The sequence below is a fragment of the Apodemus sylvaticus genome, chromosome 6 (genome assembly GCF_947179515.1).
Source record: "Apodemus sylvaticus chromosome 6, mApoSyl1.1, whole genome shotgun sequence".
Lineage (NCBI taxonomy): Eukaryota > Metazoa > Chordata > Mammalia > Rodentia > Muridae > Apodemus > Apodemus sylvaticus.
Genome location: NC_067477.1, coordinates 118,356,059 through 118,372,965, shown reverse-complemented (window position 1 = coordinate 118,372,965; position 16,907 = coordinate 118,356,059). Strand labels below are relative to the sequence as shown.

Genomic DNA, 16,907 nt, shown 5'->3' with positions numbered 1-16,907 from the left:
TTCACACCTGTGTGATGCTGGGAAGATCTCTCAGCATCCTTACTATAAGATGCTTAGAACTGTAAGATGCTGGAGAATGGAGAATGAGTACAGAGTACTTCCACAGTCTCCTCTTCCATGGTCTCATCCTTCTTAATTTATCCAAATTAAGGAGAGTGCAGGTTGGAAGAGGGCTGTCCCTCAGGCTACAAGTGTTGGCTCTCTTCTGACTGTAACTTTGTCCTTGCCAGATCCTTTACGTCTGAGAATTTAGAAGCTATCAGGGGGCAGGGTAGCCACTAGGTGTGAGGATCTCAAGGCCTCACGGTCCCATTGGTACTCAATGGCATTTGGGAAACACTAAAAATCCTTTTCAGAAAGAAAATATTGCAGTGGGTATGGAAGAGTGCATATGATCCTCTGGTGGAAATGGGATAAGGGTAATCAAGCTATAAAAAATAACTGATGTTTTTTATTCCTGCCAAAGGGGGAAGGGAGGGACAATGGGAATCTGGGTCAACACCAAAGAAGTTCTCAAGGAAGACACCAAAGGTGGTCTCTCTTTTGAGATCCATTTGCATTATGGGGAGACATTCTTGCATTTGTACATCATTCCTAGGCACTTGAATCCTCACCGGAAATGAAGACAGCAGCAGAGATGCTGTGAGAACAGCACTGGACTGAACAGTGGTCATTCCTTTCGGCTTTGACCCCAGGGCATTTGCTTCAAGCACAGGCTGGGTGATTTGGGTCCAGGCAATACACTTTGCTCCTTAAAGTAGCCTTTGTGGGCAGCCAATGGGTTTGTTGCTGCACAATCCCATGGAAGAGCAAGAGCTCAGAGAGACTGAACAGGGAGTGGATGGAAGGTTTCTAAATGACAAACACAAGGAATGTCACAGCTCCAGCTTGTTACCAACCTCCTCGGGTTGCCTGGCCCCTTGCAATACCTTCCTCTCTTTAACATCTAACCAGCTCCTTCCCCTCTAGAGCAAGCTCTGAGTATCTTGCCTGGTGACCATGAAGACTCCCACAGCACTTACATGAAACAATCACCATAGCTCTCTCTCCACAGCACTGTAATATCCACTGCTGTCCAACTCCAAGCCGCACTGTGAGACCCTAGAAACTGCAAGAGCCACCAGTATCCCAGTGATGCCAGTGGCTGAGGAAAACTCATAAACTTTTGTTGTCAGAATATATGAATGAATGAGAGAATGTCTTGCCCCCAATGGGCTATCACCTAAATGCCTCGATTTATTCTAATATCTTTGTCCCTGCTGGGAAAAACTGAGCCTCAATAAATACTTCTGAGGTGAGATGTGATTCTGTCAATCCATTTTGACTTCTATACAATGTCTATTTATCATTATGGGATTTGCCAAGATGCCGTTCTGACAAGCTAGGGGTTATAAGTATTCACAACTCTCTCATCCTTCTGGTGTTCGATCCATCAAATATCGGGGCAGAGTGGGAAAAACAAAAGCAGCAAGCACAAAAGATCCTACTACAAGCCTTCAGCTGTCAAGCCACGAAGGTCAAAGCTGGCAGAAGTGGCTGGTCTTCCCATTTATTATATTATATATTTTTTTGACGCCTGCCGATGAAAGCGATCGTGAGTAAAAGTTCTATCTGCCAGGAAAGGAATTGTCCTTTGTACTTAGTGGCAACCTTCACAGTTGAGGAGCACTTTGACAGCTGCCTCCTGAGTCCCAGGGAGGAATGCATATCTATCCTAAAGTGTAGGTGGAGGGCGGGGAGACATGACTTGTCATCTTCCCATTGACTGAACATTCTTCCATGATCTCCAACTGAGCCTTAACATTAACTTTAGGTCCAAAGCACGGGTTTAAAAACTGCTGCATTGTGGAGCTACCTTTAAGGTGACCTACACAGCTATCACTGAATACCTACTATGTTCTGCTACCTACTATGCCCAGATGCTTGGGGGGGGGGGGAAGATCTACAAGTCGAGGTCTCTACTCTCAAGGCCGTAGCTTAGAATTAGATGAGTTTCTGTGAGAAGAGCTTTACCTAATGGATGAGAATAGCTCGCTCTTTCCTCAGAGCTAGGCATGGAGCCAGGACTTAACTGCAAGGTCCTCTGGGGAGATGGCAAACAAAGGAAAATGAACCCAGCAAACTGTATTCCCCTGTGCTGTCCCTGACTACAGACAAATCACAGAGCCTCTCTAGGTTCCGCTTACTCATCTATAAAATGAGAATAATGTGTATGGTGAAAATCATAGTGAAGATGAAGTGGGTTACTGGATGCTGATGCACCTGGTAAACTCAAAAGGCACAGTGCATAAGATTCTCACTGTAACCATCTGCATGCTAAGAACAGAACAGGGCTGTGCAGCTGGGACCCAGATGAGGGTCAACACATGATATCCTAATATATGAAAAGGATGTATATACCAATGGATAAATATATAGATGGATATATGGAGATATGGAGAAATAATACACACACGCATGGATACATGGTAGATGGACAAATGTTTGGTATAGATTCACTCATCATGATCGTTTTATAGATGGCTGGATAAATCAATGAAAGAGATTTCCTCTGACTCTAACAGGTATGGGTTCTCTCTAATCTCTGCTGTATTCTCAGTTTCGTAGCATCCTGTACCTTTGAAAATCCTTCTGGAAGTATTTGTGAGTCGAGTGAAGACTGTATACAGCCCAAGTGTGTCCCAGGTGTCGCAGCTGGAGGAAGGGACAGCGAAGTTTGGGCAGCAGTTGGAGAGTGTTATCTTTAGTCTGCCTACCTATGAGCAGCAGAACAATGACTATCCGTTTCCCATCAGTCTGCAGCGCACTTTCCAGGCTTTTCTTTCCTCCGTATTGCTTAGTCAAGTGGTTATGTAAATCTAGCAGCTTATGTGATCAAGCAATTAAGCTGAGATGATAGCCATGATTCTTAATTTTTGATGTAGAGTGGAGTCCCCGATGAGCTTTCTAAAAATACACATGCTCATGCCCCCATTCAAAGGTGAATAAATCAGACGAGTCACCGAGGATAGCACTCAGTTTTTGAAAAGGTGTGGCTCTGATTTCTGCCGTCGAAGTTTTAGATATACCATGTTGGAGAACAGACCAACTGAGTCCAGAAAATCCAACTCAATATTACCCGAAATGGTGAGAAATATGGCAAACCCAGGCAAGTGAGTTGGACTGTTGCTCCACCATGAACAGCCAAATCAGTCACACCAAGGTTGAGGAAAATCAGTTTATATCAAAGATCTGACCATGTTTAGGACCCATAACCAGAGAGAGCCTGGAGAATGAGCATCCTGGACCCCTTAGAAGGACAGACATTTGCAGAGGTGAGAGGACAGTTTAGCACAGGTTCTACACATTGCCCTGTTTGAGCGTCACAATGAACCACGGGGTAGAGTTAATTACTGTCATCTTATTAAGAAACAGATTTGTTCAAGCGCTCCATACTGGGTGGACAGCAAGCCCCTAGAATACTTAGGCTCTGTGTCCCATGAGCACCTGCGCCAGAGAACTCTGATCTCATGATTGTTACTAAGGTAGAGTATCCAGGAAATATGCCTCTGACAAGCCAGGGTATGAGTTTTAAGGCTTTTAAAAATTATCTTTAAAGCCTTTGAATGGCTTTCTCTTTTTAGTGTAAATCATCCAGACATTAAAGCCCTTATTGTATATTTATTAGTGTGTTATTCAGACCAAGGGGAAAGAGAGGGAAGCTGACACCGTGAATGACTTTGAAAGTAAGAAAAAGCTAGGCCTGAAATTAAATCATTGTGACACTGCCACTCGAGGGCATCAATTGCAATAAATGATCACCTTTCTTTATTCCTGATCCCGTTTATCATGCAGGCAGGTTTGGAGGAGAACGTAACCGGATGTTGACTGCTAAGGGCTCTGACGGCTCTGCATTGGCCACACTTGGTACAATGCCCTGGGAAGCCTGGAGTTAAACCCAGCACAACTCTGGAAAAGTAACTAACTCTCTTCTGAAGCAAGTGTCCTTTTCGCTTGAGTGCTTTCCTGGGAACATCTTTCACCAGCTCCAGGAGACCATGCTGGCCTATCCACCTCCAAGAAAAACCAAGGTTCTGTGTGCAATGCTCTGGGGAGGGAAGGTCCCTGCTGGAAAGATGTAAGAATTGTCCCTGTGGTAGCCAGGTGAGGACCAATGGCAGAGGGACTGCGAGGACAACTGATTGTTGCCCAAAGCCGGGCAGCATCTGGAGAAGTTTGTTGCTGGTACAGAATGGTTCTTGGACGATAGCTGTGGATCTCTGTAATGTCCTCCAGAGGAACTGAAACACCATAGCTGGAAAGGGCTATGGTTATCCATACTGCAAGCCACACTGTGTTACACTACCCAGGGCATCTCCCTGGTTGTATCACCTCCATTGTTTAAGGCTGAGATCTTGGATCAGAACCGATTTGCCCAAGACTGGCCTCCAGCTTGGACCAAGGTGTCCATCTTCACTTGAGCAGGTATCTATTTTCATTTGAGGGAAGTGGATTTGGGTATTTTCTATGACAACTACTCATCCAGGAGATGACAGGAAAGAACATGGAGGAGCTCTTGCATACATGTGTGGTGGTGAGTCCTCGCTCTGCCATGAGTGTGCAGTTTGACCTCTGCTACGAGGTTTCAGCTCCCCCACAAAAAAACTCGTGGGAGACTCTAGGCTTCGGTGTATTCTAGGCTTAGGGTTAATGTCTGTAGAAAAGGGAGGTTTGTATAGAGGGTTATCTCAGTACTCTCCTATCTTCTGCACTGGCAGGTAGGCACCGAGAGGCCCCTGCCAGATTCGCTAGACTCAAACCTCAATGACAACACATCTTTTAGATTTATGTCTTTCAAATATTAGTAATTCAAGTGATTGGCAACTCTTATGCCCTCGGGGATCAATTGTCCCCTTCACACACTGTGGCGTTCCAGTCACACATAATAAAATCCCCGCATAGTCATGGCTGCCGGAGAAATCTGTGTGCTTAGAGAGGCAGGAAGACTTGAGAGGGATATCTGGGAAAGAGCCCTGGAAATTCTCTCCTCTAGCCTCATACACCACAAACCATTAAGCCTGTGTTCCAGAAGTCAGGAGGGCACGAGCTATGCACAGGCGATTGCCATGGGATCTATCTTGTTAAAGCACATCGCCAGGGCAGCATGGCACAACAGGCAGCTCACCAGGCAGCAGCAGAATCTGCCTAAGCATCTTACTATCTCTGTGACATAGCTGCTGCCATTTGACTTGTCTTCATTAATGGACCGGATGTTCCTTGGAAGTCATGGTCATGTGTTCTTTGGCTCTGCCATGTCACTTCCCACAGGAAAGACACACATTCCACTGTTGGAAAACAAATGCTTATGCACAGAAGGATCTCTTACAGTCTGGAATAATGTGAGCCCTTTTTCTTATGCCGTTTCACAACTCACCATATCAAATAGATATTCAAATTCATCTTCTTTCCGATCATGAGAACTTAGTGACTGCTCATTTCTAGCTTTATTGATGCCTTCTACCTATTGATAGCAGGCCAGACCTGGGCTGTTTGAACAGCCCTGCTTGTCTCTTTCCTTGCTTCTGTAGTCATCACCCAGGAGACCCCTTTCCAAAGCCAGGCAGTCTTGGCACACTCTGCTGCTCATGCCCTGATGTGCTCTGCTGCTTTCCAGGGGACTAGGAAGTGAGCAGCAGCTGTGAGCCCCCACTGCCCTTTCCTCTGCCTCCCAGCGCTTCTAGGAAGGCTGCTGTTCCCTGAGCTGCCACTGTGGAAGCAGGACTCAAGAGCCCGTGAGGACTTGGGGTAGTGTGACTTGTCATCCTGCTCCTCTGAGTCCAGCTCTCCCCAGTTTGCCTGGTTATTACTATTCCCTCCGTTGTGGCCTCAAACATTGAATCTCGCTTCCCAGTGACTGGTCTCCAAACTATCATCTCCTCTGATGAGAAGGAGCCAGCCCTACTTGTAATCATCACAGTCAGCATCACCAAGTTGTCATGGTGCTTGCTGCTCTGAGGGTTATGCTACTGAAGGAGTGACCTTTCCGTGATATGAGCCACTGGCTTCTCCTGGCAGGACTCCAGAAGCTGAGACTAGATTAATCTCTATTAGAACAGACCATATTAGGATATAACACATAGCTCTCTACATTTATACCCAGTATGCAGAATGTCCCATCTTCGAAAAGAACCCATGGCAGCATGTGGACACAGTAGCATCATTCCCAATGCTCAGATGAGAAAATGAAGGCTTAAGAAGACATAGGATTTGGCTGAAGCCCGAACACTGTCCACAGTGGGGTTAATCTTGTATATTTTTTGTAACCCTAATTCCAAATACCCAGAGTTCTCTGATCTTATCAAAGCTGATAAGCGAATAGCAAGAAAGGATTTTAAATTCAGGACTTCTCATTCAGCACAGCACCTGAACTATGGTTTTCCTGTGGAACTCCCGTGACCTGATTAAGCTCATGCAGCAATGTATTAAAATGCTTGGAAGTGAGGCTGCTGGGTTCAGAACACCTCCAAACTGCTCAGCCTTTGACTTCAGACAGGTTAATTGGCTTCACTGAATGTCTTCATTTGCAATATGGAAGATGACAGCAATAATGCATTTCATTGTGTTTTTATGGGTGCTAAGTAAAAAACCGCATGTCAGGGGTACAGCAGTGACTTCTCAGTACAGCTAAGAAGTGCTAACATAACCATGGCTCTGTTATTATTCTCTGGTATGAACTAAGCTTAATATGTCATTGTAACCCATGACCAAGCACAGTGACGGACACAGTCATGAATGCAGGACTCCAGACACTCAACTTGAGAAAATAAGTTTTGTGATATAACATGAAATAGGTTTACTCATTCCCTGGCCTTAGTTACTACATTTTTAAGTTGAAAAGTTTGAAACCAGACAAATCCCATAGTTTCTGTCAGCTCTACAATGTTCCCTGGAACTGTATAGATGTACAGATGTCAATGTCCCTAGAACTGACGGGTTCTCAACATGGATGTTTTTACTGAGAGAGAACATTTAGAAAAACATCTGGGAATGTTTTTGATTGGCAGTCCATGGAGGGCTGCTAATGTCCTGATGTCATCTAGTTTAGTAGAGGCCAGGGCTACTGGTAGAAAATGCATAGGACAGCCCTACCTAAAAAAGAGAATTCTTCTAGTCCAAATGTCAGTAATGAGAAGCTGAGAGACTCTGATCTAACTTACAAATACATAGAGCTCTCTGATTTGTGGGACAAGGGCCTTGTGTTAAGTAGTTTGCCAAGATGCCCAGGAGAACAAACCTCCTCGATGCAATAGAATGGGCTATTGATTGTCCCTTGTGCTGACACCTCAAACCCCCATCATATTGATCTAGCTGGAAGTAAGAGGCTGGCCTAAGGCATCTTTAATTTAAAGTTGGAATCATTCCTGTACATCACTGAAGTCTACAATGGCTCTGCCAGGGATAGGGAAAACATCTCTCTGTGTGAGATTCTTTGGCTTACGACAAAGTCTCTCTAGATGTAGGGATCCACATCACCACATCTGTCTCAGTATAATCCTTATTCCCCTCTCTGGTCTCAGATCACACCTTGCAGAGGGCAGCTCAACCCCTCTGCTGAGCAGAAATAGGTCACATCAGGCAGTGGGGCAGATCTTGAGCTTGGTGGCATCAGCAACCTTAAAGAAATTCATGGTCCATCTATACAGTGGGGTGATGGTTTCCCTAGTCTTAGTGAAGGGAAGGCTGTCCCTGAAAATATTTGTGTCACATCGTTCCAGGCTTGTTTGACTTGAGAGGACGGAAATCATGTGTCTTTGGCAAGGTTCTGTCACCTTGACTCTCTTAGCCCTCCTCACCCCTACTCTCCACTTGAACAGTCTCAGTTCTCAGTGGGTTTTAGCTTTACTGGGAGGACCACACACTAGGGGATGGTAACTGGATTAGATAACAACACTTTCTGTTGCTTCTATCTTTGTACATGTTCTCACGCGTAAAATAGAAATTTACTTGGCCATGATGAACATGGAAAGATACTGAGGCAAATATGATTTTTGGTAGTCACCACAGAGGAGCCACAGGCACGCTGGCACTGTCATGTGGGAGGTGTCGGCATCCCCTCACACTCATGGGTATTGTAGGCTTCTCTTGCAGTGTGATCTCTACATCCAGTCATCAATGACATCAGTGATCCTCTGCCTCAACCAACAGAACCCCTGGGGTTCATTGTTGGAAGGCCCAGCAGCTCCAGCCTGCACTCTGCCAGGCTGCCTGAGGAGGGAACACTGGAAATGGTAAGTCAAATTAATCAACTCATGAGACTGGCGTGTGCTGAGCCACTGGTTCTGCTGTGCCAATGGATGGGAGGCCTGATCCTTTGGACTTTCTTTCTTTTTTTTAAATTGAATATATTCTTCATTTACATTTCAAATGTTATAGCCCTTCCCGGTTTTCCCCCTCCCCGAAAACCCCCAACCCATCCTCCCACCCCCTGCCTCCAAGAATATGCTCCTCCACCCAACCCACTCCCAAAAGACACTGTCAATAGGACAAAATGGCAACCAACAGATTGGGAAAAGATCTTTACCAATCCTACATCCGATAGAGGGCTAATATCCAATGTATACAAATAACTCAAGAAGTTAGACTCCGGAGTACCAAATAACCCTATTATAAAAAATGGGGTACAGAGCTAAAGAGGGAGTTTTCAATTGAGGAAACTCAAATGGCTCTGAATCACCTAAAGAAATGTTCAACATTCTTAGTTATCAGGGAAATGCAAATCAAAACAACCCTGAGATTCCACCTCACACCAGTCAGAATGGCTAAAATGGAAAACTCAGGGGATAGTAGGTGCTGGAGAGGATGTGGAGAAAGAGGAACACTCCTCCATTACTGGTGGTATTGCAAGCTGGTAAAACCGCTCTGGAAATCAGTTTGGTGGTTCCTCAGAAAATTGGACATAGTACTACCTGAGGACCCAGCTATACCACTCCTGGGCATATACCCAGAAGATGCTCCTTTGGACTTTCCACTGGAAAAGAACATCAGAATTAAAGAAACAAAAGCTATGGTACCTGAGAACAGTTTGTCCAAAACAATAGGCAATCAAGACACCTGATACTCCTGATTTCTAGTGACTAGAATAGAGCAAGGGACTCAAAAAGGCAGTTCAGAAGCAAAAAGATGTGAGTCTAGCTATGGGATTAGCGTCCTTCCTGGTATTAGATGCCACTACGAAGTGAATACCATGTGTCATGATCATATATATCTACCCTGTATACCCTACCCCAAGTCATCATAGAGTCCTACCGATGCACCCTTCCCAACACTTCTCTCCCCGCTCCCCCACCTCTGGTCTCTCTGGTCTCTTCCTCTTATCTCTTTCTCTCTCTCCCAATCCAAATGGTATTGCCGATATGCACACAGGTACGATGGGGCCATCTACTACAACATGGGGACCCTCCCTGCCAAGTGGACATAACCCCCAAAGAAAAGTGATTTTTCTTTTTCTTTCCCTGATAGTCACCAACTGCTAGTAACTCCTCACCTAGGGGTTGGGCTCAGGAGCCCTCTTCCACCCGTGCCAGCAGTTTAACTGGCCCGATCATGTGCAAGTGACCACTGAACTCCTATGAGTTCAGGTTTGCGACATTCTTGTCATGTCCAGTGAAAGAATAAATAAAGCAAAGAAATAAAAATAAAAGATTTCATTCCTCTCGTGGTTGCCTTGGTGTGTGGCCCTTCTAGATACAACTGAATACAGATGGATCCTTTCCATGGGATGAGAAAGCACTGAAGAAACCTTATAGTCTCCTTGGAAAAGCAATAGTCAAAATTCCATGTATGCATACCATGGGACAGGGGATGTGTGAGAGGCATCCGTCACAAGGGACACGCCTCAAATGTTGTTTTCTTGGGAGGAAAACAATCTGAACACAGTTGTAAAGTCATAATCTTTCTCTTCTAGCCATTACAAAGAAGGACCACTGCCCTTGTTGACTGAAAGTCATCAAATATGTGACCACTCAGAGCCTTGATATCCATTAATATACATTGACATATAATTTATGAAATTATAGAAGGAATGAAGACAAAAAGGCAGGCAGAGAGCTGCCTAGCTCAAGTTGCTTTCCCGTGCCATTCCGTATAGAAGCCCAAGGGACCACTGAGGAAGCAAGTTACATTTCCAGAAAGGGTGATTGCAAGGTTGTACACATCTGAAAAGTTCTAGAACAAAGCTCTCTTCTAACCTCTGACAGGTTAACACTGGGATGTGTCCCTGACTAATCCCATTTTCAGGCCTCATGGTCTCGTAGGATCTGCTTGGGTGGTTGCACTATTTTGTCTTTTCCCTTCCTTGCCCACATTCTGTTGATAAAACCTATTTTCTGGTATATTAAATTGATTTCATGGCAGCTGTTTAACATTCTCTTTAGCTGTTTGCTCCTTGGCTCCATCTGGACCTCGGGGCATGAATATCTTTAACATCCACACATTAAGTGCCCAGTCTGACAGCTGGTCCTCTGGCCTTTGGAAGGACCACTAGCCAGGGCAGTCTGGGGAACCCACAGATCAAGGCCTGAGGCACTACCTGGGGGATATTAGCAGTAATGGTTCAATCTGGACCTACCCATTAAAGGACAATTGTGAGTCTTAAGTAGATGTCAGAGTCTGGAAATGTGCATTCCAAAGCCAAATCACCTTCTAAAAATCAATTTGGACCTTAGGAAAGACTTACCCATGTTTCCCTGGGGTAGGCACCAGAAGAATCTCTCTTCCAGCTTCATTGTGGGGCAGGAGCTGGGCAACATATCTCCCAGCAGGTTGTAGATGTCTGTGCACCGAGACAGCCAGCGTGCAGTGATCGCTACTGCTTCTCATCCATGGGCTCAGAATGGTATGCTTGGAATCTGCAGAGGTGTTCAGGAGGAGAAAGGAGCCTAGAAAGAGAAAAGGAAACAGAGTCTGAAGATAAGTCCAAGCAGGAGGGCAAGCAGAGGTTCTGTGCAAGGGCGGGAAGAACAACAGAAGTGACCTCGGAGAGGCTGATGTCTCTTGCCTTATCTGCACATACCCAGCCCCATTCTTTCCCTCCTAACCTTTCCTTGAAGGTAGTCAGTCCATCCTGGAGGAGGTGGATGGTGACCTGGGACTTGGCTTTGTGGAGAGCCCTGGGCTTGTATTTTGATGCTAATTCCACTCCTCAGAGGGGTTGCAGATGAGGAGTTGCCTTATGAACCTTCTCCCCACCCTAACTTTTCAAATAAAGGCTTGAGTCAATGATTTGGCAGGAGGAAGTGGGAGGAGCTGAGAGTCTAGGGGAGGAACAATGGGGGATAAACAGGAAGGGGAGGAGCTACGGGAAAAAAACTGGAGAGGCTGCAGAGAGAGAAGCTGGGGTCTTGGAGAAACCGCAAGTTATATGGAATGATATAGATGGAAATAGAGGAGTGTAGTGGGAGATCTGTCCAATCTAGACTTGTAGCTTGTTTTGTTAACTGATTGAGTTGAGCTTTCTTTTACTGGGAAATTTGATTGGAAACAAAGTAGCAACAAAAGGCCTCAATAATCTCTGGGGGCAAAGTTCTAACCTGTAGTGGTTTGAATCAGAATGGCAGCCAGAGGATCTTAAATTTAAACGTTTGGTCACCTGGGAGTGGAATTGTTTGAAAGGATTAGTAGGAGTGGTCTTGTTGGAGGAAGGTCACTGGAGATGAGCTTTGAGGTATTCAAAAGCCCAAGCCAGGCCCAGTGATTCTCTCCTTTCTTGCTGTCTGTGGATCTGAATATAGAACTCTCAGCAACTTCCCCAGCGCCATGTCTACATGAGTGTCGTCATGCTCCCTGCCGTGATGAGAATGACTAAGCCTTTAAACTGTAAGCAAGCTCCAATTAAATGTTTTTCTTTGTAGGAGTTACCATGTTCATGGTGTCTTTTCACAGCAATAGAACACTATGACATAGCGTTCATAGTTAAGTTAGTGTTCCCAACTTAACTAGCTCTGTGTCCTTCAGCCATGGGGGAGTTTTGTTTGTTTGCTTGTTGGTTTTCTATAATCTACAAAACAGGAATATAGGCATCTGTTGCAGAGGACTTTCCCCTTGCTTACTAGCTAAATGATTTTAGGCAAAACAATAACTCTCTTAGTTTTTCTTTTACAGAACAGGGTGGGAAGGTTTTGCTGAACTCAGTATCCTCCTCAGCTCTATTTTAGATGGAGTCATGTGAATGTGCAACTTGTTTCCACAAAGAAAGCCCTAGAAATCCCCTACTGGTTCCACACTTGTGGCAGAGTTTCCTTCTGAGACAAGCTGAACTGTATTCTAGTGGCACAGGCCAGATGACCTACAAGAAACAGCCGTTCTTGGGGATTACTGTCCTCATAAAAATCATGCCAGGGCTTTATTGCTCCAGGAACTCTCTGCAATGCATTAATTTTGCTTATAGCACTTCTGCATTGATGCTAAAATGTGTGCTACAATGTAGACTACAATGGATGCTACAATGATGCTACAATGTAGATGCTGCTCCTTTTGCTGCAGAAATGGTCTCACAACCCTGATTTCCCTTGTGGGAACAAGATAATGAGAGCTCAACCTTCTTAAACCATTCCTGGCACTTTTCAAGGTTTTCTTCTGCACAATTCAATTTACCAACTGGCTGAATGAACTAGTGGTCTGTGGTAAAGAACAGTGAAGAAGAAAGAGCAAAATCTTTACCAGGAGCTAGCCATTTCTGAGGCTTACAGTGTCACTCTATGGGAAACTTGTAACATGTTAAAATTAGGTAAAAGTAATTTAAGGTTAAAATAAGGGTGAAGTGAGTGTGAGATTGCCCCTGAGCCAGAGCAAGGACCTGGTGTCAGTGCTAGAATCTGTATGCTGTATCTGTTGAACCATTTCAGCATGGCCTACAGGCATTGGGAAAAATGTTTTATCACTCACATCACATAATCTGTATCTAAACCTCAATTTAAAGTGGAGGAGAATGTTCTCATCATGGGCATAGAGCAAAAGAAAAGAGATTGGAACCCCAGACTCAGAACTGGCCATGCCACATGGTACCACCCTTTGCTTCTCAAGAGAAGTAGACTGTAAGCCCAGATGGGGCACTGATGTGATGCCTCCAAAGGTGTTGACAGTCAGGACCAGCTGCCAGGTGTCCAGAATCCTAAGCAGTGCTCTCCCTGACACCTTTCTTAGCATCAAAGGGGTCATTCTAAAATGTGGTCAGGACAAAGCTTTGTCTGTGTTGTGTAGGTCAGGTACCCAGAAGAGCCCTTGAGGGGGCACAGGAGCTGGTGGATGTGGGACAGGATCCTTCCTCACTTTGACCTGCCTCCAGATTTCTCTAACTGGCTGATTATTCTGAGCAACCATCTAAGCACTGGCTCTGCCTTGGGCATACTGGCAGGAACAGGGCAGCAACCAAGTTACCAACTTGCAGCACAGACACTACAATGAGAACTACTACTTTAGGAAACCAGGGTTGCGGCTGGAGCTCCATATAGGAACTGTGACCTCCTTAAAGGCTAAAGAGATGGCTGGGCAGTTAAGAACATTGGCTGTTTTTATAGAGGATGCAGGACCCATATGGTGACTAACAATTACTGGTAATTCTAGTTCCAGGGGGATCTGACACCCTCTTCTGACCTCTGATGGTACCAAGAATGCACTCAATACCTATATATCCATGCAGGCAAAACACCACGCACATAAAATAAATCCATCATTTAAAAAAGTTAAGAAAAGCTCTTGACCTTCTATCTTTTAAAAAAATGTATTTTTTGTCTTTTTATTGGTTATATTCTTTATTTACATTTCAAATGTTATGCCCTTTATTTTTAAATTGTGTGTGTAGTAGGGGAGAGGAAAAAGGATGGGAAGGGGAATGGAAGGGAAGAAGGAGAGAGAGAGAGAGAGAGAGAGAGAGAGAGAGAGAGAGAGAGAGAGAGAGAGAGAGAGAGAACATGTTTGTAAAAGTGGGTGCAGTGCCCATCACATCCAGAAGGTGCCAGGACCCTTGGAGCTCTCCCAGTAGGTGCTCAGGACTGAACTCCTGCCCTCTGCAAGAGCAGCCAGTGCGCTCAATTGCAGAGCCACCTCTCCAACCCCTTGACCTTGTGTCTTAAAGGAGGAGAAAAACCACTGGTAGAACCAGTATATGTAAGTAAAAACATATTTGCAGAAAATTATTTGGCTGGAGTATGGGAAGCATGGAGAGAAGACAGAGGAAAAAGGTGACCAGGGAGAGGGGCTGCTGGGCCGCAGAGCATTTATCCCTTTGGTGAAGATTTCTGCTGCAGTTTTGTGGCTAATAGAGAGTCACAGAGCAGGAAAGTCACATAGTCAACATAGTCGTTCCAGAAGTCGCATCTGATTGTGCAGGACAGGAGACCAGTATCCTCCTCCTCCACTAGTCCACATTAGCACAAGAGTGTGACTAAATCACCCCACTTAATGTGTTGCTATGTTAGTAAGGAAAGGTACAGGTTGGGTGCTGGTATCTGGGAGGTCTGACTTTTCCTGTGCTGGGTTCCAGTGCCGTTGTCCAGACTGGGTGGGGCTCCTAGACAGAGTCTCAATTGCATCGTCTCAATCAGGACTCTTGGGGATACTGTCTGCAGTTAGAATGAAGATTGTCCAATGTCTCATGTGTTAATTTCCAAATAAAGGCGCAATGGCTCTGTGCTGCCTGAGTTGGCAGACAGTTGAGCTGCACAGGAACGAGTGTGGGTGAAAGGAGGGCAGTGTCCCCCCTTTCCTGGAAGATGACATGTATCTGGACGTAAAGAAACCTGAAGAATTCAGTAGACATTGCTGGGGTGTTGGATCTAGGGGCTCTCCTCATGGCTGCCTCTCCTTCTGGGCACAGGAACATATAGGAAGCCTGCCCCCATAATTAATAACACAGAACCTCGACACCAGGGCTCCTGAAAGCTCACTGGGGGATGGGTTTCTTATCTGGTTCTAATATGAGAGATGATGTTTATATGGTTCTATTTTTTTTTTGCAACTGGACTATCAATCAGAGACATAGCTTAAAATATTTTCAATCTCAATGAAACTCAAAGCTGAGCGCTATCTTTTCATCAGCAGTTTCCTCCACTCAAAAAGGAAAAATACATTTCATAAGCTCCTTGGGATGTTGTCTGTATAAATCTTTTAAAGTCAGTGAAGATCTCTCTCTCTCTGTCTCTCTCTCTCTGTGTGTCTCTGTCTCTGTGTGTGTGTGTGTGTGTGTGTGTCTCTCTGTCTCTGTCTCTCTCTGTCTGTCTCTCCCCCCCTCCCTTGTTTACTTCACTCAGAATATCTTGGACCTAAGATGAGACTCCTGATGTCCTGTCTAGTTAAGAGGGATAGTAGCCTGGCCACACAAGTTTTCACCCTGGGGGAGGGGAGGCTCAGGGGACCAGAGAAGTAGATGAAAGGGCCTGACCACAGTGACTGCCTCATGTTTCCTTTAGTGTGAGCAGTATTGATGATTATTATTATTTTTCCTGGTCACCAGTATAGGAAGGTATTGCTCTTCTCACAACCAATAGGACATAAAGCATGAACTAGAAACCTAAAGTCGTGAACCAAAAGGTTTAAAGGTCATGATGTTAGAGGTCAGACAGACTGTTGCTGATTCAGGTTCTGCTTCTGTCTAATTATAGGCCTTTGAAAAATGATTTAAAGTCTCTGAGACTTTAGTTTGCCCATGTTCAATATGGATACAGTCTACCTTAAATATGGCTGCCTTGAAGATGAAATCCAATGGCAGGAGCAAGTGACCAGGACGGTGCCTGACCCATAGCAGACATGTGAAAAATGTCGGTGCCCTGATTGGACCATGGTGTCTAAGTTTGAAAGTTCTGTTGTTTGTTGTTAATTGCAATATCGTTTGTTTTATGTGGATGGATGTTTTGTCTGTATGTTATTTCTTTGCACCAGAGGGTGCCCACTGCTCATAGAGGCCAGAGAGGGCATCAGATCCCTTGGGCTGGAGTGTTCAGGTAGTTATGAGTCACCATGTGGATACTAAGAACTGAACCTGGGCCCTGAACCTAAGAGCAGACATAGCTCTGATCCACAAGCCTCCAGCCCCAAAGCAGTTTTGATCTAGCACTGATTGGAATCGATAGGAAGGTCTGAGTTTCAACCCTATTTCTGTTGGGGTTAGGCTTTCTTTGTTTCTTCAATAAAAGGTTGAGTCCTGTCTCTCAGGATCCCTTCAGCTTGGAACTCAGTAATTCTATCTGCCTGACTGGAATATTAGGAGCCGAGTCAAGTCCCCAAGTCCCCAAGTCCTAAACACTTCTTCCCCTAATTCATCTCTCTGAGGGTTCTACACCAACAGTTTCAATCAATTGGTCAAATACACTTCGAGCAGAGTAAACTGAGAATCCTGCCGCCTTCCTCTCTCCTAAGAAGGGCTCCTGGCCTAGCATCCTGTGTCTTCTACCTTGAGACTGGCCTTACCTCGGCCTCTCTGGTACTTAACACAGTACCACAATAGGTACTCAATCAAGTCTTAAGATATCAAAGCAATACATACAAGAACAAAACAGGGAAGGGTAATTTATAATACTAATTTGTAAGGAATGGTCTCCAGATTCCGCTTCTCCAGCCAAGTCCCACACCCTGGAAGGCATGTTTGAGAGGATTTCTAATTTATTTAAGTGGCTGCCCACATTGTTCAAGACATGATAATAGTGTTATTTGTGGGTACAACTGTAGTTTATTTTCACGTTAATGATCTTATAAGAGAGATAATAGCACCTGTTTTAATTGTTTGATCTTTTATTTTTATTAGTTCCTTGAGAATTTCACAGTCTGTTTTGATTATGTTCATTTCCTCTCAACTACTCTCACATTCAGGCTCCCTTCCCCAATCACTCCATTCATGTCCCGTGTCTTCTTTCCCTTGGGTTTTTGTTTGTTTGTTT

General features: G+C 44.8%; 1 protein-coding gene across 1 annotated transcript in view; it reads right to left on the bottom strand.

The window, feature by feature from the left end:
* Nucleotides 1-16,907, bottom strand: part of Alk (ALK receptor tyrosine kinase) — a 718,836-nt gene that overhangs the window by 309,741 nt on the left and 392,188 nt on the right. The window contains exon 4 of the mRNA XM_052186316.1: nucleotides 10,715-10,916. Within this exon, the coding sequence (XP_052042276.1) occupies nucleotides 10,715-10,916 (202 nt within the window). The remainder of the gene's footprint in view (nucleotides 1-10,714; nucleotides 10,917-16,907) is intronic.